At 39.3% G+C, this 26,343-nt stretch overlaps 2 protein-coding genes across 6 annotated transcripts; both read left to right on the top strand.

Moving 5' to 3' along the window:
• The first annotated feature begins 1,588 nt into the window (after nt 1-1,588).
• Nucleotides 1,589-10,736, top strand: eif4h (eukaryotic translation initiation factor 4h). Of its 2 annotated transcripts, XM_079481869.1 has the most exons (9): nt 1,589-1,649; nt 1,791-1,960; nt 4,777-4,964; nt 5,042-5,106; nt 5,947-6,040; nt 7,264-7,335; nt 7,887-8,087; nt 8,357-8,472; nt 9,336-10,736. In XM_079481869.1, the coding sequence occupies exons 2-9, from the start codon at nt 1,896-1,898 to the stop codon at nt 9,339-9,341; spliced, it is 807 nt and encodes a 268-aa protein (XP_079337995.1). In that variant the 5' UTR covers nt 1,589-1,649; nt 1,791-1,895; the 3' UTR covers nt 9,342-10,736. The 2 variants fall into 2 exon arrangements, with proteins under 2 accessions (XP_079337995.1, XP_079337994.1); XM_079481868.1 differs by lacking the exon at nt 1,589-1,649 and having other exon boundaries at nt 1,839-1,960; nt 7,264-7,353; nt 9,336-10,700.
• A 696-nt stretch (nt 10,737-11,432) lies between these two features.
• rffl (ring finger and FYVE-like domain containing E3 ubiquitin protein ligase) lies at nt 11,433-25,259 on the top strand. 4 transcript variants are annotated; one of them, XM_079481254.1, is made up of 8 exons: nt 11,433-11,936; nt 12,571-12,643; nt 16,707-16,895; nt 17,513-17,896; nt 20,937-21,008; nt 22,837-23,047; nt 23,394-23,417; nt 23,503-25,259. In XM_079481254.1, the coding sequence occupies exons 3-8, from the start codon at nt 16,719-16,721 to the stop codon at nt 23,682-23,684; spliced, it is 1,050 nt and encodes a 349-aa protein (XP_079337380.1). In that variant the 5' UTR covers nt 11,433-11,936; nt 12,571-12,643; nt 16,707-16,718; the 3' UTR covers nt 23,685-25,259. The 4 variants fall into 4 exon arrangements, with proteins under 4 accessions (XP_079337380.1, XP_079337382.1, XP_079337383.1 ...); XM_079481255.1 differs by having other exon boundaries at nt 11,753-11,936; nt 16,710-16,895; XM_079481256.1 differs by lacking the exon at nt 20,937-21,008 and having other exon boundaries at nt 11,480-11,936.
• Nucleotides 25,260-26,343: the final 1,084 nt, after the last annotated feature.

Below are 26,343 nucleotides of genomic sequence, written 5' to 3'. Positions count from 1 at the left end.
AGATCCCATGGCACTTCTCGTAAAGAGTAGGGGTGAAGCACCGGTGTCCTGGCCAGATTATTAGGCCTCCTAATAATGTTCCACCCTCTAAATTGGCTCTATCTCTATATGTGTGGTGTGCGCACAGGCACCGTTGTACTGTGGATGCCGTTACATCATCAAGTGGATGCTGCACACTGGTGGTGGTTGTGGAGAGACCCTCCTCATATTATTGTAAAGCGCTTTAGGTGTACAGCAATACGCAATGAAACGCTATATAAATGCCTCATTCATTCATTCATACATACACTGTCTATTGCAGTGGTCTCCAACGTGGTGCCCCTGGGCACCCGGTATCCCACATGAACTCTGTAAGGTGCCCCCTAACACAGGGCTCACCAAAAATGCTCAAGACAGTTGACAAATCTGTGACTATACCGATCAGCCAAGTGCTACATCATCATGAAAGTTTATTATTAGAAAGTGTTATAAGCTTTAATATATTCAAGTGCAAAAATATCTGAAAGAAAACCCGAATTTGGTTCTGTGAGCATAAAAATAAGGCATCGCATGTTTAAAGTTTGAATGAATGTTATCAACAAGTAGCCGCTTACAAAAAGGTTGGAGACCCCTGGTCTAGTGTTTTATATTAAAGATAGCGGAAAAACAGTAACACTAGTGAAAGTTGTTGGCACATTACCTTAACAAGTTGTATGGGAATGAAGTCTGTCGAAATATCAGCATGATCAATAAGTCAAAATATACATTTTATCATAACTTTCATTTAGAAAACTAGAAATTGTCAAGTTGATGCTGGATTGTGGGATACATTGTTCCATCCAGTACTTTGCCAACTTCAAGTTTACTCGGTGTAAGTAGTCGGCTACTATACATGTTAGTGTACAGGTATCCTTTGCATACAAAACTACTACTGCACAATGAGTAATGGTTTGCTATAGTTTGCTATTCCAAACAACAGCATGCTTATGTGTCTGTTTTAGGCGAATATCTCAGTGGACTCTGTCTCCGTTCAGTGGATGGTTTATGTAATGACACATTCATACACAAAAGCAACACGTTCATTGGTTTGGTCTTGCGACAAATGATATAGCAACTGGTTATATTGTCAGCATTACTCAACAAAATAAATATAGGACCATTTTTAGCCAACATGTTTAACATTTAGCTGTCTTAGACAATAGGTTTTGTTCAGTGACCAGTGTATAAACTTGATACTATAGTAGAGTATACAGTACATATAAAGGAATTCCACAGATAATGAAAACGTGATGATATTGACGTATATATCAAATAATATATTAGCTACGGTTTTTATTATGTTTTGTTGATAATTTATACATTAATGACTCCATCAATATTTTTGTCAAGGACATCAAATTGAGTCATTTTATGCCAAAGTTTAATGTTTGGTGAGCCATGATGCTTTATGAACTAAACTTATAAACGTGTTTTTGCATTTCACATCTTGCTAATTTCAATCACTGCAGTTATTTGCAAAAAATAAATATATTTTAAAAATCTACATTCCCATGTACTAGGCTAAATAAGTCTAAATACATCCAATGTGTATAGACGCATCACGCACTCCACTCAAAAAATAACCGGCAACGTTAGAACATCACGTTAGCTCGCATCGACTTCACACGCAGGTCCCTGATATAAAAAAACATCACAGTTACCTTTAAAATATGTATTATCATCTAAACTGAATTTATAACATACACCAGCCAAGATATGATGTCTCGAGTCGGTCTAAAATATGATTAAATACACCTAATGTTTAATTCCAGAAGTATCGCGCTTCAGGCAGTCAAAGGACAGCTTCACTTCAGCGCCGTATATTGTGGGGTCCTTAAGCGTCAGACTGCTGCTTTCTCTGGACAGCATCTTCGGCAATGGCGGATTACGATAACTACGAAGACCGGGATCGGGCTTACGGGAGCTTCGGTGGAGGAAGAGGGTAAGAAATCGCGTCTCAGAGATTCGATAGAGCGCCCATGCGACCGTATGTGACGAACGGCCGGTGCGTTTGCGTGCACGGTGCGGGAGATCGAGCGGCTGTAGGCCGCGCAGCAGCTGCGCGCACTCCCGCTATGATGAATGGAAGGCCGGGCATGAAACTCAACCCACATGGGCTGCACGTCTGACGGCCGAGTCAGCGTTTTGCGCGCCCGTGTAACACACCCGCCGTGTAATTGTAGCTTATATGATTATTAATAGGACACTTGTTATTTTATAAGTGTGAGTGGTTTGCTGGTAGGGTTTAGAAATCGATAACGATCAGAAACCACAAAACGATGCATTGGGCCTTAAACTTGTTTTGGACCTATTCTTCCAGTAGTGTTTTGACTTCATAACTGGTCTCTAGTTGACTTGTCTCAAGAATTCATTTGCATGTTTCGCAACAAATGAACCTGCTGCTATGCACTTATGGTCTGAAATTCACCCCCCCAGATGTTACAGATGGCTTTGTGTGCCTAAGTGCACACTGCCTCTCACATGCATGTGTGGCATTTATCAGTTATTGAGTATAGAAACAGAAAGTAAACGTGTCAAAGAAGTTCTCATGGTTTTATCATACAGCAGAATTGTACATTTAGCTTACAAAAGTCCAATGTAAAACATTAATGTAAAGTTGATGTTATATGCTTTAAACAATCACTTATGGAAATCAGTCATGGTTGTACTAAAAGTCAAGTAGTTGTGAAATGTTTAACCTTGGTATTTGTTGGTATTAGTTATTACATCTTTACTAGAATAAGAACACTGTACATTTTAAACAAATGCTGATGGGTGGCATGTTTCTAGGTATTGTTTAAACATCATTTAGAAGTTTTGGGTCACTTACTACTTCACTTAATATTTTTTTAGGATTTTAGATTATGCACATAAGCTATGGCATATGTTGGGACTAAATAATCAACTATAAAGTTATCTTAATTTATTTTTGAGTTGTTACTGTACCTAGAATTTGTGCATTTGGATTTCATCAGCCAACCTTGAGGTCTACAAAAACATTATCTGATTTTAGCTTTGTAATTAAAGAAACCAATATGTTTGAATAATTATGAATCCAAATTTAAAGTCCACATGAAATGGAAATTGCAAATGACATCTTTTCCATTTCGTGACGTGTATATCCGTGTGTAAACGGCTTCTGAAACTAAAATGAATGTTTGCTGGGCTTTATTTTGCCCTTCTCTTTTTAATTGGTTTTTTTCTGCAGTAAAGTGTTTTATCTTTTAAGAACATTTTTAAATATATTGTATGTTTTGACTTCAAAAAAAATTATTTGACTACTTTCTAAAGCGACTATTATACTTTTCAATACATTTCATTCATAAATGTTGTTGTCACACCATGCCACATTATTTTTGTCAGTTGATCTGATTTCTTGAGTTGCCTGTATCAAGAGTTTATCATTCAGTCTGAAGACTTGCAGGCTGAGGTCAAATAAAGATGTAATGCTATACAGCCAGTGATGGTCTACACACGGCTTCATTTCAGTGTGACACTAGAGGAATGTCTCTGACCTTTCCAATCAGAATCTTTTAACCTTGCTTTGCAATGACTTCAGTGAAGAATGGGATGTGCTGAAATCACACTTTTGTCAGCATTGCTCTTCAAACAACTAACATTTTGCTATGTCAAGTAGATTCACACTAATCTACATAAAGGCTGAGGCCACAAATGAAAATAAATATCATGTAGACTGACAGAAATCCTGCTTAACTCTTTCGCTGTCGGCGTTTTAATATGCAAACATTAAATATTTTAATATAACATTCTGAACACAAGAGTTTTTGTCAAAGACTATGTTCAGATTAGATTAAGAACAAAAATCAAAAACAGATTTTCGCTTGTTTTCAACCATTTGTATTTCCTTGTCGCTGGGCTTCACGTATTGGATTCCTATTTTTTTAAACCTTAAAGGGATACTTTGTCATAATTTACTCTCACCTTTGAGTTGTTCCAAATCTGTATAAATGTCTTTGTTCAGATGAACACAGAGAAAGATATTTGGAAGAATGCTTATAAACACAGATCTTGCCCCCCATTGACTCCCATAGTAGGAAAAATTACTTGATCATGTTTTTTCTTCCGTTGAACACAAAATACATTTTTGAAGAATGGAGGACGGCAAACAGTTCTGGGACACTTTTGTATTTTTCCTACTATGGGAGTCAATGGGGGCAAGATCTGTCTGGTTATAAGCATTCTTTCAAATATCTTTCTGTGTTCATCAGAACAAGACAAGGTGACTAAATTATGATAGAACTTTCTTTTTTTTGTAAAGTTGCCAGCCAGCGTTTTTTAACATTTTCACTCAATTTTGATTTGGATTAATTTTTGTACGAACAATATATCAAATGAAAGAACAGAGTCTCTGCCTTTAAACAAATGAAACTGTATTCTTCTATCTTCAATTGTTCTTTTTTTATCACCCCTTAGCTGTGGTTAGGTTTCTTCAAAATGCATCACTTTGATGAAACAGCTGAGATGATGAAAATTTTTGGGCAAAGACTCCACCCAGATTAGACTCAGAACAATCATTAAAAACAGATCAAATATATATGTTCTAGGTTCAGAGATATTGTACTTTTTCCATATGTGTAAAACAGCGCCACCTGCTGTACAACAGTACAAACACATATTCTTTGCTATCTAGGTGGTACCATGAAACTGATTGTTTACCATATTCATTTACTGCTTGCAAAGATGGGTAGTTAGTGAGTTTGAAAGGCAAATTAAGGTGTTTATTGTTTTGGACCGCAGACCCCGAGGTGGTGGTGGACCAAGCGGACCCCGAAAGCAGAAGGAACTCCCCACAGAGCCGCCCTACACGGCATACGTTGGCAACCTTCCCTTCAACACAGTGCAAGGAGACATAGATGCCATTTTCAAAGACCTCGGCATCAGGAGTGTTCGGCTAGTCAGAGACAAAGAGACAGACAAGTTCAAAGGTAAGCTACAATAACAGTAATATTTAATGGTCATCATTTTTGTGTTTGTAACTCTGTTTTGCTTCTTCCCGCTCCAGGTTTCTGTTATGTAGAGTTTGAAGACTTGGAATCTCTAAAAGAGGCTTTGGCGTATGATGGTGCTGTAAGTAAATTTCATTTGTTTACATGGTTCTTGTCTTGACAAGGTCTAAAATAAGGGGTATTTATGGACGTAACGATTCACTTAGCAAACGATGCAATGCGATTTACGATGCTGATCTCGCTGTACAATAAAAAAGAATTAGAAATGAACAAGAGCCCTTTTTAGTAATTCTTAAATGCTGCACATTTCTCTGTAAAATAAAAAAATATTTTATGTCGGGGTGTAACGATATTTCGCGATGCAAAAATGTTACGATTGAGTCTGTCAGAATGTTTCATTGGTTGACTTTACTGAATGGATACGCCCTTCACTGAACGAATGAGTCGATTGAGACCAAATGAGACTGAATGAACTGGTCTAATGTTCTCTGTGCTCAACTGGCCCGGGACGATCGGGCAGTCCTTTATGTCGGGCCCTCAAAAGTATTTTTAATATAAATAAGCAAAGACTTTGGCTGTGCTTCCCTAACTTATGCATATCCACGTTTTCCAAGTTTGCAGCAATAAAACATGTATCAGGATTAATTTAACATCTCAACCGATTTGAATCGTCACATCCTCTAATCGATCTTTAACTGGCTCACAATGAAATGTTTCATCCCCATGTGGGATTTTCTTAAACTTTCATATTAAACCAAATGCATAAATGTTATGATGTTGCTTTTTTTTATTATTATTATGTGTTTATTATTATTTATTATTATTACAGCTAGTGATGCGTTAAATCAAGTTTTGCGTAAAACAAAACAAATGAATATTGTCTGTTGCACCTGTATTTAGGATCACTTGAGCGGTGTAGATATACTGGTGGTAAATGTAGTTTATTATGTTTGTAACACAGATACTAGGAGATCGGTCTTTGAGGGTGGACATCGCAGAGGGCCGAAAGCAAGAACGTGGCGCCGGAGGCTTTGGCTTCCGGAAAGACGACAGAGGTATTGAATTAGTTCACATATTGGTCTTGTCGAGACATTGTTTCCATGTCATTTATGCTTCTTGTTGTTTTTCATTGTTTTGTGCTAATATACTTTATTTAATAACACTTGATTTGTTTTGGTACATTTGCTTGTTTCATTTCTTTAAACGGCCTTATAATGGTTTCAGCCTTTAAGTGACGACTTCTTAAGCTATTGAGCAATGCTATAGCGCAGGGCGGTATGACCATAAATACAGACAGAGAAACCTATGGGAATACAAAAGAAACACCAAAGTTAACATGTTTATTGCATTTTAGCGGATGGTAAACTATAAGCGTGCCCGATGAAATCTGTATTGTTTTTTCCCAAATTCTGCTTTTCAATTTACATTTTTCTACATTCTGTGTTTTGCTGTACAAAAGTAACACATTTGGCCACATCAAAAAGTACTTTATTAAACTATACTATTTGCGCTTAAACTATTAAATTATTATTGCACTTTTTTACTAGCACATTTAAATAAATAATATAGCATGCTACAGTTTTTTCATCTTGGTCTGTCCTAATTTGTTATAGTTAACCTGTTCATGTGTTCACGTCCCAATAGAGCAAAACAGACACTGAAGACTCGAGCGGCACGAATATAATACATGAAACTGTGCCGTTTTTTCACTCTGGGACATCCAGAAAATGCAGATTGCATAATTAAACCGCAGCAAAATAATAATTGATGTTATTTATAGCTCGATTGTGTTTCGCTAATGGCCACACCACCCTGAGACACCCTTTTTATGGCTGGATTCTGTAATTCCGGATACGTTTTCTGCCTGGCCGGAATATAAAATACCCTACGATGGTCATGCCGCTAACGCTTAAGTGAAGCTTCATTTGTGAACTTTGTGTCCTCTGTTTCTCATTCTGTATCTTTCTGCTTGCATATATTTTGCTGAACAGAGTATGGGATAATGGGACTTTTCTTAACATCGCATCCATAGTAAAATAATTTTGTGTGAGTTTTCACAATCATTTTTCATGTGCACATTTTTCAACTTTATTTTTTTAAACCACTTTCCTCTATAGACACAACGTTTAGCACTTTTTCCTACCCCACTAACAACTGCAGTGCCTCTTAGAAGTGTTGCGATTGGTTCAGTCGAACCATTTTCTGGGTGGCTCTCCTTCACCCTGAACTCAGCTTTCAATGGCCGTCCCATTAAACCGTGCCCTACTGTCCCTTTCAGGCCGCGGTGGTTCACAGGGGCCCAGAGGAGGGGGACGTGACTCCAGAGACGACTACGACCAGTCTGGAGGAGGTGCGACTGGCGAATTGGGCAAGAACATAAACCCTTGGGGTCTTAGCTGTAGATGATCCACTAATAACTTGAAGATACAATAAAGTGTATATTCACGTATATGTGCCATGCTGCTGAAGTACCGCAGAATATTGCCATGTGTTTTCTCGCTTCGTGTCAACGAACCGTTCGTTCTTAAGTGGTTTACAAACTTTGTTTTTACAAACTGAGAGGCAACAAATATCAGTGGTAATGACTGCTTGTCACAGATGCGCTTTAAACTCTGTTAAATCCCTTGTAACTGATTTAAACGGTGTACTTTTTGTGTATTTTGTTCATAGTTTCAAGTTAATTTGAATCATTCATGATCTTCAAAGGACTCCATCTCATTTTCATCCGTCACATTGTCAACACTGTTCAAGCCCATTCAAGTTGTCTGGAAATACTGGTCTGGGATCAGTCTCACCGTAATCGCTATGAAACACAGACACTTTGCTTATCCTGGATCAGTATTTCGCTACAGTTTTGCTAAGCGATGGACCAGTTTCTTAACGCTCTTTTTTTTTCTGCAGGATCTAGAGATGATGACTTCATGGGTGGGAGGAGTCGAGGAGGCGGTCGTCCTGGTGAAAGAAGAGGGGGCGGAGGCATGGGTGGAGGAATGGGTGGAGGCATGGGCGGAGCCGGAGGCATGGGTGGAGCTGGAGGCATGGGGCGCTACAAAGATGGACCTCCTCGTGCAGGCCAGACAGACTTCAGAGAACCCTCTGACGGTGTCACAGCTTTATCTTTCACAAACCATAAATACATAATATAAAAGTCAACATGATATTCAAATTTCTCATTTTAACCGCTTTCTGCATTTCTGTGTGTGGAAAAGCAATATTAAGCAGTTCCCAATGGATACGTTCACTTAACTTCCTGGTTCATTTTTGGGTAGATTGGAGTTGCAAACGCAGTGTCATGTTGACTTGAGTTACGTTTTTACAGTTCTCGCGTATAAAACCTACTCCTCAATAACTCTTGCTTCCATATTTTGCAGAGGAACGAGCACAAAGACCAAGGCTACAGCTGAAGCCCCGTACTGTGGCAGGTCCCCTCAACCAAGTGGCCAACCCCAACTCAGCCATTTTCGGGGGTGCCAAACCCAGGGAGGAGGTAATTCCTGAAGACTGAACACTAAGAGACCGCAGGCTCCCTCTGCGCTTCAGCGGGAAGGAAGAGAGGGAGGGATGTACGGGGGTGGGAGATTTCGGGATGACACATGACAAAAAAATTAGAGAAATTAGAGAAGAACGGTGTCCCGAATTCAGACCGCACGAGTATATATTTATTCAAGGAAAACAGACCACGCCCACATCGATCGTCGTGACACCTGCACATACCAGCGAGCAGCCCGTGAATGCATGGCAAACTGTTTCACGATGGTTTTATGTCCACCTTCGCTTCACTGTATTTAGTGCCTGCTATGTACTGTAGTTTTCGTCAGGGGAAGAGTTCACATCCACGGACGATCGGAAAGGTTGTTAGGTGTGAGCTGCTCTCTTAAATGGAATGTAAACTGATTTTAAACGTTAAAGTAGATTGAAGTATGCCGGTCGAGACCTTTTGTTGCGCCGATTAGAACGCAAATTATTATCGCGGGCAGCAAACAGATGTTTTGATGCTTTTGCGGAAAGCGATGTTTGAGGTTTGTTTGGGTTGACTAATACTGCCGATTGTTCTCTTCTCTGGGTTTTCGATGGACTGCACCTGCGAAGTTTCAACGGCGAGCTCTAATTTTCTGTATCTATACGCGTAAACGACGCACGCAGAATTGCACACGTGATGCTTATTTTTAGTGCTTATGGTGTCTGTATATCGGTGTGTCAAAGCACATAGTAGCACAGTCAATGTTGGGTTATAATGCCGCCTCTTGAACGGGTTCTAATATTGCCTTTGTTCATGTACAAATGTTAACATCTCCTCGAACTGACCCTGTGTAACCATTTTGTTCTTGTTTTTTGTTTCCGTTCTCTAAGAATTAATGTGTGTCAGTGTGGCTGCATTATTCCGGAAGGCTATACTGGACCGGCTTTGATCACCAAAAATCTTTCAAAAGACTTCTCCCACGCAGGCAGGGGCACGAGGTGCCGGTCTCCTCTCGAATCCTAAACAAGCCCTCTTCTGATTGGCTTAAAAGCACAGAGGTGTAGGGCCTCTAGAAAGGGGGTGGAGCGTAGTCTTAACTCTGCCCCTGTCTGCCCCTCTCTCAGACTCCGCCCACACACCGCAAAGACCCAAAACTTGGAGGACGACATCTCCAGGTCGATTCCATTCTGTTTAAGGACTTCACAATCTCACACTCTCTCTCTCTCCCCCTTTCTAAAGTATCTTTGTGTTGATACCAGACGTGTCAAGTTTGTAGGCACGCAGGAGCAAAACCTGCCGTGTCATTTTATATTTTGCTCTTTAAATTTCTTGACTGTGTTTGAAAAATTAAAACGTTGAGCTTGTCTTAATTAAACGATTTCAAAGAGAAGAGCATTTTGAATTTGTTTTAATTGGTGGCAGTGTCTTTAGGAAAGATTTTGCAGCTCGTCTGGCTTATCCAGAGCTTTCAGGAACAATATGCCACATCATTTCATTCACTTAGAAGAGCAACACGTATGCATGATAGATTTGGTTGGTGACACATGGGTCTACAGTCGACGGCAGCCTTCACAGCTTTACAGCAAAGTATTACAAGAGAAAAAAGATGGTTATGTAAACAATGATCCATTCTTTAACACCAGTTGTACTACCTTTCCATATGAAGCTTATTGAACAAAAGTTAACTGCTCTCACATTTTCAAGCAGGGTGACACTAGGCACTGTAGTTTTGTCTCCTAGTGGTCCGAGTGTAGTTCTTCATGGAAAATCCATGTTGTGGCCCTTTTATTTGTTGAATTTTACTGGATATACATTTGAGGAAGTTCCGTTTTTTTCTTACTGTACTATTATATAGAGGTTGGCTGTTTTTATTCTTTTTTTGTCATTTTCCTACACTGTTTATGGCAATAAATTGTATCATCTTACAGTGTTTGAAATGAATGTGTTGACACAGGAAAACAGGAATTGGATTAATTCTATGACTCCTGTGAAGCTATATGTTTACCAGTCATTTAAAAAAATGTTTTATCAACACTTTCCCTCTGAGTTCTTGCCGTTGGTACCTTTGTTACATTTCAGAAATTGTATTACAAGCTTCTTAAGAACAAGGTGATTGAACTCCAATGTTGTACACAGTCTTATCTTCTTTGGGCAACTAACTGAGCCACACACAGGACGTCTTTATCATCATCATTACTGGAAAAACACGATGGGTGATTGTCCTACACATGTACAGAATAAAGCATTTAAAGAGGAAACCCTGGCTTGGGGATGTCGAATGATCTAGATGCAGATATGAGAGGAACAGGTAGTTTGGGTGTGAATCTCTAACAAAAGTTGTGAAAGGATTTCTCAGTTTCCTTTCCAAATTCTTGTTACTTCAAAACAGTAAAAACAATTCTCACCAAATACTGTCACGATATGGAAACCGGTTAAAATATAAGTTTTCAATCATTTCTGGAAACAAACTGCTTTTTAAAATGGAAAAGCGATTTGATGGTTCTTGTGATACTCGCTTAGTTGATACTCGCATAGCTTATACTTATTCTGCAGATAAACCTTGGCAGTGTATCTGAATTTACGCCTCTTTTCTAGTTTTAGTCTGCATTTCTGTTGTGGGGATTAGAAAATATGTCCATGGTTTTAGTCATCTATTCGCTTAAATTAATCATGATTTATAATGAACCAACAAGGCTTTGTTCTTAAGCTTTAAATTAACAAGAAACACGAGCATTTCTTTATAACAGGACATAAATTAAATGTATTGTTCAACTCTTTAAATTGCCGCAGTTAACCTAATTGATAAATATGGGTTAAGAAATAAATTACCCCTTTAGAAAAGACGACAAAAGAAAATCAGATTTTCTAAAATTTCAGTTTTTTTCGGGATTATGCATGTGCATACGAGTTCACAACTGGTGCACACGCTCCGGTTCTTCAACAGGGGGTGCTATTGTTATACATTGCCACCATTGTGCTTGTTTAATAGCTTAGTAAAGAATACAAATGGAAAAGATGAAAAATCGGGCATTTTAGAAATGAAACTAAAACGCACATCCATGGCAAGCTGTGTCAATTTTCTCATTTATGGAAGACCGATCATGACACGATGATCAAGTTATTTTCAAAGTTCTATCAAATGACTTCTAATTAGTTTTTAGACAATTGTGTAATTTCACCTTTTCTTCATAGTCGTTTAGTATATAACAGCAAATCGTTCACAATTCAACAAAAGCGTGATACATCCGACGTGCGCGTTCTCGAGGTTTGAAAGCGCCGACGTGCTCGAGCCACGGCTAACGACTCTACCTTACCGACCAGCGCGTCATCAATGAACTTCGCAATTCAGCGCAGCAGAAGTGTCCGTTTGTCCAGATCAAGTACAATACGACAAACGGAGGGTCTGTAGGGAGTCGTTATGTCTGCTAACGTCTGCTGGTAACGTCAAGAGTTTTCAACAGCTTTACGCGCTTCTCTTCGTTTAAACTGAGGTAAGTTTAACAGCGTCTCGAGTGAAGTCTACATCTAACAAACGTGTTCCCTTTACTAACGCTAATGTGTAGCTGCATACAGTTCCCCGCTTGACTTTAAAGTGTGTTTTCTTGACGAGTCTTTTGTCGCGTAACTTATGTTAAAGTTTGTTTGCCTCGCGACTTTTATCTTTAAGTTTGTCGCGTGATACTCCGAAGTCTGGTTATAATCCAGATACTGTCTGTCCTATTAGGTCAAGTGACCTTTTTCCGATATGCGACAGATGTCGTTTAAACGTGATATCGCGAAAAGCGAGTAATCATCGTGCTGGTTCTTTTTCACCGTGTTGTGCTTTTATAATGTGTCTGAAACACATAGTTAGTGACGGTGACGTGTGCGACATGAACGGACCTAATAATACGACATAACGTGCCTCCGTTAAAAGGAAGTTTGCAAAGTTGCGCACGGAAGTTTGGGGTTGAGCTTTGAATCTGTTCATCTGCAGACAGGGACGAAAGTAAACCCGTAGTGTGTTTAAAATCGTTAAATCCGGTCGTGTTCAGTTTAGTTTAGTGTAAGATGCTAGCTTGTGAGTCAGCAGCCGCAGTAAATGTTACTCGTAAACGTGTTGCCACGATGTTTTTGTCTTTATAGATGTCAATGGCTTGAATTTGATATCCTGGGCAATCGGTCTCTGAACACCAGTTTACAGTCACTTCATTTCAAGGTAAGAACGACTGTAAAACATACAATTTATAGTAGTGAATTGTGATCTCGTACTGTTTGTGGGGGGTTATTTTTACTCAATGCATTTTATTCCAATTAAACGTTTCAAGGGTTTAAGTTATATATGTCTATACTCTAACCTAACAGTTGCTTATGTACTTTAAATCTTGCATTTTGTAGAGAAACGTGGCAATCCTATTGAACAATTTATCATCCGACTCTGTTTCTTACTGTATGACACAAGTGTCTTCCTGCTGGCGAGAGTCTCCTCTATGTGTACAATATGTTGTCTAGTCACAGTGCAGGCATTGTTGGCCTGTTACTGTTTGGAATGGCACTGTGGGGTGTTGGGGGGATTCGATGACAGCCCTGTGATGACAATGTCCTGTCAGTTGGAGAGAGGGGCCTGTTGGACCAGTCGTTGATTTGGACTTTGCACCAATTTTGTTTTTAAATGGTGGAAAAGCATGTTGTTTACTGTTAGCCTCAATTTTGACAATAACTTTGCATTTGACACGCGTGAAATATCAGATCTGGAAAAACGTTGTAATACACGCGCAGAGATGTTTTCAAAATACCGCCTAGTAAATAACGGCAGCTGGTGGAATGGTCGTGTGTGTTGGAACAATAGTCTGATCTCCGATCTGAAGAGTACAGCACACAAGAATGCACATGTGAAACTAATACAAGTGCATTACTGAAGGAACAATTCCCAAGCCATGAATATTATAGGACTGCGCAAAGTATGAATTTGGTAACTTATAGGTTTGCCGTCCAATACCATCTTTCAAGAAGTTGCTTTGCAATGTCTAATCAGACTACGCAGGCATGCCAACTTGTCACCTTTCTGCGAAATTAGCCGTTTTGCATCGAGAATGGGTCATTATTGTGATTATGTATTTGGACGGGGTAGCGGTGAATGAAATTGAGAATCATAAGCAGATGTTGTGGTAATGAAGTCAAATCACTAGCCAGTTAGGTTTTGAATGCTGCGCCGATTGAGCGCACGTACTCAACTCACGAATCAATATTATATATAAATCTATTTGATTTATATGCATTGGAGGTCTCGCATCTTTTTCACCTTATTTCACCCCGATGTTTTTGCATCCCTGCTATGGCTAGACCACAATCCATCCTCCTATTGTAAGATTTGCCAAACCAATACACGAACATGATGAATGTTGGCACATAATTTGAGGTTCTTCTAGAGAGGTTTTAAAGTCAGGAGCATTGGAAAGTATAAGCTTTATCTTTAAGACCCTGTATAATATGATGATTACACTGAGAAACAATTGAAACGACACAAAGGGTCGTGTTTAACTACCCTGTGTGCATTATTATGCAATGGGTCATTCACTTTACTTTTGAAGCAATCAGTGAGATTTGTATCTCATTGGTAATTATCATAATTTTCTTGAATACTTGTCCATGCTTTATCTAATGCTACACAAAAATGGACTAAGAAAATAAATAATAAAGTGAAGTTTGGAAGAAACATTTTAAAATATTCTTTCACGAGCTGCTCATCCACACTATTAGTAAGAGTTTTAGATCTGTTGCACCATCTCTTGACTGTAAATCTCACGCTTGAGACAGGCCCACATGTTTTGAAGTGGGTTTGAGTCAGGTGAAGGTGGCCCTTTGTAAAGGTCATTGCCTTGAATGCTGATGCCACGCATCTGTGACAGGTTTGCACCGCGAGTCTCCGCTCACCGCGTGTTTTAATCCAAAATGGACCAGGCATTGTAACCAAATGAATGGGAAACACAAGTCCCTTCTCGATCTTGTTCAGGGCAGGGGTAGTAGCCTACGATCAGGCTTTAATGATGAAAGGAAACTACAAAACAGGGGATTACAAATTGACTTTATTGTAATCTATCAAAATGACAGATAGCCTTCAGATTTTTCCATCAGTGGTAAAAAAAATCCATCAGTGATGGAGAATATTCGGTTTACGTGACCTCTGGAGTTCTTTGTTAGAACATCTGCAGACAGAAATGAACTAAAATGAACATGAATTGCACAAAGAGGAATCGCTTTTTCTGTTTCTTAACTGTAGGTTGCTTTGGATAAAAGAGTCTGCTGGAAGGTGAAGTAAGGTGAATGTTAAAAATAATCTTATGTGCACTATTTTAAACATAATAACTGTTCCAGTCGCTATTGTGCACAAGTATTCTGATTGTGTTGACCTAAACTGTGACATCATGTCTGATCATACGGGCGTACATTGGAATGTCATGTGTGCTTTTTTGTTTGTTCTTGTGGTTGATGAGTCAAACTGCTACGGCCATGACTACAATCCTTTATAAGTCTTTTGTTGAACTCTAAGTGCTATCTCGCAACATCTGATCAAAAAGTTAAGATCGTCATACTGCAGCGGAGGGAATTACCCAAGTCTGGATGTTTTGACTGCGGTAACCTTTCCTGAATTCATCTTATCAGTTTATTCAAACTCCCTTCCTGAACACGGAGAGGTGTAACCATGGCAGCTCTACAGGATCAGACAGGTTTTGTTTGGCTGTGAGTTAGAAAGGGAGTGTGTGTGGGGGTTAAGGATACGGTGTCATCCTAGTAGCCTTTGTGGATTAGATGGCACATAGCCTTTGAATAAATGATGGTCGTTCCACTTCTTCTGCCAGGTGATTCCCGCTGAGAGCTCATCAGCCACTTGACTGATGTCGAAAGAACTTTGTCATGTCGCTAATTCAATTCAAGGTCCATTAATCGGCGGAGAACCTATTTTTAGGAAAGCGTATCTTTGGCTTCTAGGACTATGGTGGTTTGGCTATTATTAGACTGCTAATTCATTTTTATGGTTTGATGGCTTGTAGTGGTGCAACGGATCACAAAAATCACGGTTCGGATCAATTTACGGATGTTGGCTCACAGATCGGATCATTTTTCGGATCGGCTGATGTAAATGCTCATCGTAATATATTATTATATATGATTATTATAATAACTAAATTTTTGCAATCAATAAAATGCTCAAAAATATGGGGCGCTTATATGTAAATAAGGAATTTGGGCAATTCCGTGGAAACGTCAACCTTACCATGAAAAGTTTCTGGGAACGTTTTTTACAATGTTAACAGCACAGAGATCAAAATTTAGTGTTTCTAATAACCATGTGAGGTCTTCAGGTTTTTCAAGCATTTGTTTTATTTTTAGTGCCTGATTATTCATAGGCAGGTAGTTGCCATTTTCAGGACTGTCACATCCATAACAGTACATATTCCTCATGAATGGACACATGTAAATTAAAACAAAGTAACTATTTTGTTATATGAAGATGCATCTCTTCTCTATTTGTTGGGTATTATTGCTTCAGGTTCGTACATTTTAATTCACAGAAATCCAGCAAAGTATGTCATCTCCCAAACCTCCAGTACCCTGGAGATATCAATTGATTAATTTAACAGATTATTTAACATTGTTATGTATATTCTAGGCTATGTCATACAGTCATATGCATACGAAAAGTGTGTGTGTGTGCATGCGTGCGTGCGTGCGTGTGTGTGTGTGTGAAACATGATATAAAGGTGCATTTGGAGTAAACGGCTGGATCTCTAGAAATCAGATTATAAATGTGACGGTAGTTATGAGGTCGACTTTTTCTCGTTCTCTTAAATGCGTTACTCATCATGGGTGGGTGGAGTGTCAAAATTGCTGAACCTTTGACGTAACAGAAAATTGATGCTTATGCAGCAGTTTAAGTTAAGATATACGCGAGAATGTGCTTTAATATTGTACTCCTCAAGAGACAGGAGAGAGCTCGAGACCACGTTCACGCTTAAACTGGAGAGAGGGTGCTTGCTGTTAATCTGTGGATCAAATGCATTACACAGCAGTTAAAGTTAAGATAAATGCGAGAATGTGCTTTAATATTGTACTCCTCCAGATAAAGGAGCGCGAGAGCGCCTGCATGTTAAAACTATCTGATGAATGCATTTACAGAAAATCTAGTGGTCACATGCGTTTCGAACAGTAGAGCACGATTGGTACTTGTTATTTCACCACTAATGGCTTGTATCGTGCGTATCTCTTTCTCGCACCGGCAGTAGGTGTGGAGCATGTGGGCCAGTTGCTGCGGCTGGCTCTGCCTGGATGATTCCACAGTGGAGCATACCAGAAATAGCACACGTCACCAGGTCTTCTCCAACTCAGGCTTCAGCAGTTCCCCGTCTCCTCCCGCACCTGAACCCACATGCAAGGCATGCGGAGGTCAATTTGACAACCTCGCCAGGAAGGTAGGCTAATTGATGTCTGACATGGCTCATTACAAAGCAGTTGGGTAATGTTTAGCTTAACAGCAGTATGATGTTGTTATGTAAAACATTGACCAATACCTCATTGGACGTCATTGTTTTTCCCCAGTCATGTGATATGCGTTCATATACAGCTCATTAATATTCAATATTTTTTTATAGCCGGCTTGAAATGCAACTAAAATGCAATAGGTGTCATTACAGTCATAACGAGAAATGTAATGCCGATTTCCAGCTCCATGACGTGTCTCGGGCTTCTCTAGGTTAACACACCTTCAGAAGAAATGGTGTCTACATATCCTTATGTCTAATAAACACTAAACAGAACGAGCTTAGTCATACACTGACGTTTTAAAGCCTCACCTTTGACACCTAACACACCCCTTTCATCACTTCATTTGCCTTTGTACGTCCGCAGCTTTAAACGATTGCCATTTTATGTTCGGATTCAAAGTTTACATCTAGATAAGTTTTCTAACTTTAGACCCTATCTCCAAAATGTCCCGTTTCTTAATGGTTTTACACGCACCGTAAGTAACTTGACTAGCCAGATTAGACATTGTGTTCCTGGCTTTAAACTCTACCATCATGCTTTGCAGCACACATGCATGGACTGCAAGAAAAGTTACTGCAGCCACTGCTCCGCTCAGCTGGAACTCCAGCCGTGGCTCTGCCACACCTGTCAGCGTTTTCACGGCATCCTGTTCGAGCGAGCCGAGTTGATGAAGCTTAAAGTCAAGGATCTGAGAGACTACCTGCACCTGCACGGAGTCGCCACGCAGATGTGCCGGGAGAAGGAGGAGCTGGTCGAGCTGGTTCTCGGCCAGCACACGCCCACGTCCGAGACGCACATTCCACTCCCTACATACATACACTTGGATCAACAGCAGACCCCTGATATTCCAGTCATTACAGCAAGCCCATCAGGGAACAATGGTGTCACAGAATTGGGACCCCAGGATCAAGCAACTGAAGATGAACAGGTAAGCATGAAAGTTGAGGATTCTGTAAGCTTGCTTGCGTAAGATTGAGTTTGTGTACATAAACACGCTTTCATTTACGTAGAGTTTTCGGAAATGTGAAGTATGTAATTGCATAGTTATAGGATCCAGAGTGAACATTTTTTTGTTGGGGACGTTATCCTGTTTATACAGGTGCATCAATTAATTAGCTTCCATTACACCTCAGCATTGCCACAGACTGAATGCATGCATGCATGCTAGGCATGGGCCGATAACCGGTTTCAAGGTTTACAAAGGTTTTAGTGGTTTCAAAACCACTAAAAATGTCCGCTATACCGTCTCTGCGGTATGCGCAGCTTTTTCTCGTCCTCATAGACGAAAAGTAAGTTACAGGAATCCCTCAGGTTGTGTGCGTACGTAACGAGGTACATGACCCCTCCCTCTCCGGTTGGTACACGCAGTCAGAGGCAGTGAGTCACGTGTATGGAGGATGGCCGAAGGAGGTGAATCTTTGGAACTTTTTCCCCCGTCAAAAAAGACGAAGTCTGTCGAGTGGGATTTTTTTGGGTACCGAAAAAGTTCATACGGCAGCGGCTTGTAGGAGGAAGGACATCCAACTTGTAATTTTTTAGAGTGGCTGCTCGGGGAGGCAATACGTCAAATATGATAGCCCATCTACGGGAGCACCACCCATCACTCTTCGCTAAATTCAAGGCAATGCGGTCTTTAAATAAACATTTGCAACCATCTAAGAGAGTTTGCGTGTTTAGCACTGTTAAAATAAATACTATTCTGCTTTCTACCCCAAGCAAATGTAACGGAGGCCATCTAGTGAAGAGCTGTGCAGTGTGTAATACCTCACTCCCCGACCAACAGAGACGCGACTGCGGTCTTTAGCCTCCTCGTTAGATCGCCCGTCTCCCATTCGGCGTTGTAATGCTGTCATAGAAGCCCGCGTGAGCGGGACCGGTTACACACATAACATCGCTAATCAACTAGCCGAACATGAACTAGTTTCTTCCCTCACGTTACTTCACAGAGCGGGGACGAGTCTAATAAATCAATTTAGCTGATATCCCGTTCACACTTATACTTTTAAGGCTCCCGTAATTTGTGTAACGTTACATCTGTTAACAATAACCAAATTTAAAAACGCAAACTGCTGGTAATGTACAGAAAGAGCCCGTTTGTGTGTAAGCAACACACTAGCAATCTCGCACTCTATATGTTTGTGTGCGCATCAACACTGAAATAACAATAATGGGTTTCAGAGCATTATTGTGATGACACATTTAATTTAGAAGAACTCACATATTCATTTAAATTATTTAACCTGACATGTTTACTGTTCCAAAATGTTGTAAAGGTTTCTTCAAAATAAAATGTATTATGTTCAGTGGTAGTTCAGTAAAAGTAGTTTTTCTTGAAAAAATAACACATTTAAGAGATGTTATAGTAATACCGTGAAACCGTGATAGGTTTGTGCAAGGTTATCATACCGTCAAAATCTCATACCGGCCCATCCCTAATGCATGCCATGCCACATTACTGCAGTAATTCATGCAAAGGTATTGAGTGCATAGAAAGGAACATACTTTTCAGAAGCCTGACATTTCTGTTTAAAATATTTTTTGATTCATCTTATGTAATATAACAATTCTCTGAGGCACTGAATTTTGGGTCATCATTATCTGTAAGCCATTATCATCAAAATAAAAAAGTTTGAAATATTTCACTTTGTGTAATGAATCTATATAATATATTGTTTTTACTTTCTGAAATGATTGACAAAATAAAATTGACCTTTTTCACAATATTCTAATTCATTGAGATGCACCTGTATTTGCATCAGCTGGAGGAACTCTGAAGCGATGTAAACCGGCTGACAGTTGTGTAAAGTGCGGCATTCCAAAATGTTACAGACTTTGATTGAAGCTGTGGTGTTGTCGTCTGTCGTGGGTTTCATAATACAGGCAATGAACTATAAAGGAGTTGCAGTTGAAAGGACCAAGAGACTGCATGTTGCAACAGCGCTCAGACAAACGCGACAAGTAAATGCGGTTAACCTTAGCTTCCTGGTTCTCTTGTAACATACTATTATGTGCCGTTCGTTTGTCCAGTCATTATACACTTGTGTCCCTGGTAGTTCCTGTTGTTCTTTGTTAGACCCTGCCGCAGAAGCTAATATACTCTCACCAAAAGGCGTTCCGATAAAAAATCATTCCCAGCTCCTGAGGTGCAAACACCAAAAACACTTCTGCCAATAGGAAAATACGAAAACCCCTATGGAGGACTCGACGTAGGCCTGTCGCGATAACTTTTGCTTTGGCGATTTACTGCATCAGAAATAATTGTCATGTTATAAATATTTTATGCCACTGATAAAGTAATGATATAATATTGCAAGAACACCCTTTTCCAGAACAAATACCTTTTAATATAATATTTGGACATTGACATTGGAATGCAAATAATAACTGGGGTGTAAATATTTAAAGTCAATAAAGCAGACACTTCCAGACACTCCTCAATTATAGTTGGTTGATTTACGTTACAAGCTGTTATGAGGAAGTTGATATGGGAACCATGGAGAGGGCAGCACGATTGTATGGCCATAATGTAGAGCTACTTGTTCAAGTGCTCCATTGTTTTCATATCGGGGTGGCAGGTCTGCGGCTTTGACACCAGTCGATTACAATTCCGAACTTGCTTTATTCATAAGGTTATCACAGTATGACTCCTCGAGTCTGTTCACGTGCTGCTGCCCGCCCCGTGTGTGCGACTGTGGGCACCCAAGCCCCGCGTTTGACACACAGACACAGGGCAGCTCTAACGGGGACAGCGCGATCGGATACAATGTTAAAATGTTTTTATATAAACAATACATGTATAAACACAATGGCGATATATTGCATCACCAAAAACTACCGACGTCAAGTTTATGTATCGTGCGATAAGTTGATAAATTGACTATTGCGACAGGTCTAGACTCAAGGAATGTGTGAGGCAGGGACCACGGCTGGGTTAAACTTACTTTGGCTGTGTGAACTTTGACCCTTAGAGCTTGTCAGTGGCAGAGGTGACAACTGAAAGTGACATGGACGCAGATCTGCATGTGGAGCAGGAGTTGCAGGTACCTCCTGAAGCTCCTTTCCTCTCCTCTTATATTTACTATCACTATCACTCTGTCTGGAGTGTAAACCGGGAGAAGATAGCAAAGTTACAATGACTCCACCTGTCAGGCTCTGTTGAAATTAAGGTTTTCTCTCCCTGGATTTGATTCGTTTTCCAGTAGGATCAGCTTGCAATGGGCAGAAAGGCTTTCATGAAGTACTGCTGCTTGAAATATGTCTTTCCAAACTTATTCTTGACTTCAAATCTTCATGAATTTATCTTTTATAGTTAGGCTGCACTTACATTAAATTGGAAATCTTGCATGTTAACGGTGTAGTTTAATCTGGTTTTTCTGGTGAGTTATTCATAGTTAATGGTGTGAGTTATATACCAGCAAAAAATTATTTGTGGTGTCATTTCTGTTGGTTTTCTTACTACTTTTCAGTGCTAAATCTGTAGCGTCAATGCAAAGCGAATCCTACAAGCAATAACAAACTGAGCACTTCCAGTCTGATTGGCGAACAAGATGGATCTGTTAGTGACCGAATCCTCAGAATCAGTCAGAGCACAAAGTGAATCAAGATCTGAAGTTTCTTTCTTTATTTACCCACCACTGTGATATACTGATCTGTCTCTTTCATTTATACAAGTTTGTCACACAATGGAGCATGTATGCTGAAATGTGCTATCTAAATAATTTAAAAGCATTTTAGGTCAGTGGGAAACGGTGTAAAAAATCGGTAACACTTTACAATAAGGTGCTATTTGTTAACAATTAATTAATGCTTTAGCTTACACGAACAATACTATTAATATTAATTCATGTTAATTTCAGCATTTACTGGCACATTATTAAAATCAAAAGTTGTCACTGTTAACATTAGTTAATGCAACATGAAATAACATGAATAACTGTATTGACATGAACCAACATTGACAAGGATTAATAAACTAAATTGTTAATTGTTAGCTAATGTTAACTAATAGCACCTTATTGTAAAGTGTTACCAAAAATCTTCACCCAAAAATGAATATCCTGTCATTTACTCGCGTTCGGGTTGTTCCAAATCTGTATAAATGTCTTTGTTCTGATGAACGCAGAGAAAGATATTTGGAAGAATGCTTATAAACACAGATCTCGACACCCATTGACTACCATAGTAGGAAAAAATACAAAGGTAGTCGAAAGTGCCAGAACTGTTTGCTGTCCTACATTCTTCAAAATGTCTTATTTTGTGTTCAACAGAACAAAACAATGGGGGTCAAGATCTGTTTGGTTATATACATTCTTACAAATATATTTCTCTGTGTTCATCAGAACAAAGACATTTATACAGATTTGGAAGAACTCGAAGGTGAGTAAATGAGGGCAGAATTTACATTTTAGGGTTAACTAACCCTTTAAAAAGTCAGACATAAATTATACCACAAGTTGTATGACTTGCTGTGAGTGAAAAATTACTTTGTTCAGGTGAACAATAAAATGGGTAAAAATGTTACATTCATATCTAAAAATTTGAATATGAGACATGAGGTCGACTCTGTAGGCAACCCCCTAGAACACGCTTTATAGTAACATATTAGCAACATCGACACAAACTGGCATATTAAGAATTATTTTAGAAAATCTTAAATATTAATATCTACTCATCACAGGCAACTTAAATGTCCATGTCAATTCCTTTGCGCAAGCGTTTGGAAACCACCTGCTTTACCTTCACTCTCAATGGAACAGGATCTTCCTTTATTTGCATGGCAAATGTCCTGCATGCCCCGCTGATTGCAGACAGGAGGGAATAAGTGCTCTATATAAACATTTGTTTGCATTCTGTCTGTCTCAATGTTAGTCTTCAGACTCTGAGGAGGTGTTTGCCCCTGGGCGACGAGCGTCCCTGTCAGACCTCAGGTCAGCGGAGGATATCGAGGCTCTGAGTGTCCGTCAGTTGAAGGAGATTCTGGCGAGAAATTTTGTGGACTACAAAGGATGCTGCGAGAAGTGGGAGCTGATGGAGAGAGTCAAGCGTCTCTTCCAAGACCAGAAAGACCTGCAAACTATAAGTAAAGCATTTTTGTCGGCTGGTGTTTTTACTTTCACTTAAGCAGTTTAACACGGACCTCTGTTTGCAGTGGTTCAGTTAAGATGACCGTAATTTTGATCTAAGTGGGGCTTTCTCTGTTTGTTTAGCCGGCTTCTCTTTTTTTTACTTTTGTAAATGAGATTTTGACTGTGGTGTAAAATGTGGGAAATAGATCTCATGCTTGTGAATGATGAGCATTATTAGTGGCACATTGCTAACATCATGCAGAAACACGGGCACCACCCTTACATCATGTCAGCATATTTTGCATAAGCAAAGAAATTTATATTTGTAATATTTATTAACTTGCATTTTTCTTTTTACAGTATCAAATGCCATGGAAGGTACAGGTGGGTTTGGTGCTTATGACTTTAAAAAATATGACTGTGTGATTTATTGACATCTAAGATGTGTCTTTCTGTTTCTTTCATGCAGACACAGGGACCGGGACGGCCGGTGAGGAGAACATTTGTAAGATCTGTATGGACTCACCCATTGACTGTGTTCTTTTGGAGTGCGGACACATGGTCACATGCACCAAGTGCGGCAAGCGCATGAACGAATGCCCCATGTGCCGGCAGTATGTGGTGCGGGCAGTGCACGTGTTCAGGTCCTGAACCCCGTTGTCCATCTACAAAACACTTGAGACCACCAGCGTTCCCCATATATCTCAGCCGTTCTTTTGAACAATGGAATTAAAATTTACAGTAGAAACTGAAACGGGTCTCTAATCCTTGCACAATTATCTTGAGGCACTTTAAACAAGTTGTGAAAGATGCTCCATCTCGAAGCAATAACCAGTATTGACTGGTTTGGTGTGCCTTCTAAATCCGTTGGATGTAAACTTTGAGCTGACCAGAGGAGGATCGTATGAACTCACACATGCTGTGTGTAGTTTAGTAAACAATTGCTCTTCTGAAGGTACACAAGTGTGCTTATATTGTCACAGCCTCATGTTTTTCCTACAAACTTGATCTTTATCATGTTATCTTTTTTAATGGGATCTCAAATCGAATCTTCCGTTACCACACTGACTACAAAGAAAACTTACTGGGAATCAGACTAGTCATGCAAGTCTAGTTGGTTAAATCAGTCGATTCATCTCATAAGAACATCTGCAAAAAGTCTCAACTGCTCACAACTTGACAGGTTTCTTTTGGAAACAATACTCTCATGTCTTTTCTCACATCCTTTATTGTCTGCTATCAGTTATCGCATATTGTTATGCAGTGACACGTGTTGTGTTTGTGGAGAGAAGCCTCTCTGGTATGACAGTCATTCACAGTGCTGCAACGCGGCGTTTTGCACTGCAGTACTTGATTTACCTTTCAAGGTTCACATACTGTCGCCAGTAAGCAGTTTGAAGATGTTGTTTCAATACGGCCTGTGGTAGATCTGCAGGAATCACATTAACACCACTTTAGCCATCAACCACTTTAGCCAGGAAATATCAGGTGAACATGCCTTAACACTCATGCTACGGGTTTCAGTGGTGCCTTGGAGATCGTAGAACAAGTGAAAACCTGCTAATATTCCGGAGTGCCTCCCTTCCCTCTAGGCTTAGCAACTTGGTTACAATTGACTAGCTGCAAACTATCAGAGAGCGGTGGAGATGTGTATACGGAAAGCATGACTGTGGGATTCTGTTTGTAACAAGTGGAGATTAATATTTTGAAAATGAATCTTCAGGTCACACATAAATAAAACGTAAAGGGAATGTGGATACCACCAAAATTGAGATTTAAGAAGATCGTCAGCTAACAACGTTATTTTTATTCTTTCTTGCGCTTTAGTGTATAAAACAAAACAGATTTGTAAAAAAAGAGGAACTCTGATGAATAAAATAAGGTTCGGTTAGGGTGAACTAACATAAAGTTCAATGATACAAAATGAAAGTGAAAATTTTGATATGGTGAGTTATGAGTGCAGTTTTCTTTTAGTTATTACAAGTGTCTTTCTATATCTTAGCCTGGCCAACCAATAACAACTATTTTTTTCCAAAGAAAAAGCCGAACTCAACATTCACATTTTCAATGCTTGGTGGGTGCAAGAAAGTTTCTTAAATTAAAAACTTGATTTAATACAACTGTGAAATTGTAGATAATGCATTCTTTCTAAAAACCTACTAAACCACCTAACTAGATATGTGCGTATCGTTGTTTAAAGGGTTTTGTAATAAAATATTTCCAATGCTTGTGTCCGGTTGTGTTGTTTCTCAAGAAAAGAAACATTAATGGATACTCGTCTCGTGTCATCCGTGAGGAGGTGGAACGTGTTTTTCCGGTTTATGCGCATGTTAGTTAGTTCCTGGTTTTCTGCACTGTCACAGAGTAAACGAATCAGATTTTCATGGATGTAAAGAGCAAAGTATCCTCCCGAGGGTGGAGGATTGTTATTGAGTTACTGTACAGGTTATTGTTAGCTCAGATAGTTGGCCATCCCCCCATGGGTTCAAACTCCCTTTGCGTAATAAAGCATAGGCCTACATGTCATAACGATGCTTTTTGACAGTGGCGGTTGTGTCATTAAATTATTAACAAGAGACATTATCTAAATTCGAAATAGTCGTATAATGTAACATTGGTGCTTATTGTGAAATGTGCTACTTTTTATATCCAATTAAATACCACTTTACAATACTTTTCAGGGTTCTGTTTGCTTAGGCAAACAAGTTTGAACGTTAGCTTTGGGGTTTCTTAAAATAACATTTCTAATGGGATCAAGCATTAGTGAATACATTTGTATCAATGTAGATGAGATTAAAGGTCCAGTCAGTAATATCTAGCGGCAAGGTGGCGAAAATTACACACTGGACCTTTAAATGAGTGTAAATCTGAATCATAAACTGCTTCAGAGCAAGCTTCCTAGTTTTATTCAATAGCGAACCCTGGTGGATAAAAGTCGCAGTGCATTTGTGTCATTTTATTAATTCGGTCTATGTTACAAAAAATCGTTCTTGTAAAAGAAAATTACTTAGGTACTTACTTCGTAAATATTATTCATGGATATTTGGTCTTTCAGTAAAAAGCCTTTATTTTTTTGAGCAGTGTAAAATTAAAGGAAACACCTAAATCACACTACATTAGATCTCAATGAACAAAATATCCAGGTTAAATCTCTTCACTTACATACTTTGCAGCACTGTAATAAAATGGAAATATTGGCTCATTCAACTTTTAAAAGTTTTACCACAGTAACTCATAATGTTAGTCAGTAATGCGCATGGCCCTACACTGTAAAATGTAATTAGTTGACTTTACTTGGAAATTTAAAGGC

This window comes from Barbatula barbatula (assembly GCF_947034865.1).
Source record: "Barbatula barbatula genome assembly, chromosome: 19".
Classification (NCBI taxonomy): domain Eukaryota; kingdom Metazoa; phylum Chordata; class Actinopteri; order Cypriniformes; family Nemacheilidae; genus Barbatula; species Barbatula barbatula.
This window is presented reverse-complemented; position numbering and strand designations above follow the sequence as displayed.

What these genes read in the sequence shown, in the direction of transcription:
- rffl (XM_079481254.1), top strand. Translation starts at nt 16,719, where the DNA reads ATGTGGGCCAGTTGCTGCGGCTGGCTCTGCCTGGATGATTCCACAGTG. An exon ending in AAGCAACTGAAGATGAACAG is followed by an intron (nt 17,897 to 20,936) that starts GTAAGCATGAAA and finishes TTTGACCCTTAG; the next exon opens with AGCTTGTCAGTGGCAGAGGT. An exon ending in AAATGCCATGGAAGGTACAG is followed by an intron (nt 23,418 to 23,502) that starts GTGGGTTTGGTG and finishes TCTTTCATGCAG; the next exon opens with ACACAGGGACCGGGACGGCC.
- eif4h (XM_079481868.1), top strand. Translation starts at nt 1,896, where the DNA reads ATGGCGGATTACGATAACTACGAAGACCGGGATCGGGCTTACGGGAGC. An exon ending in CTTCCGGAAAGACGACAGAG is followed by an intron (nt 6,041 to 7,263) that starts GTATTGAATTAG and finishes TGTCCCTTTCAG; the next exon opens with GCCGCGGTGGTTCACAGGGG. An exon ending in AGGTGCGACTGGCGAATTGG is followed by an intron (nt 7,354 to 7,886) that starts GCAAGAACATAA and finishes TTTTTTCTGCAG; the next exon opens with GATCTAGAGATGATGACTTC.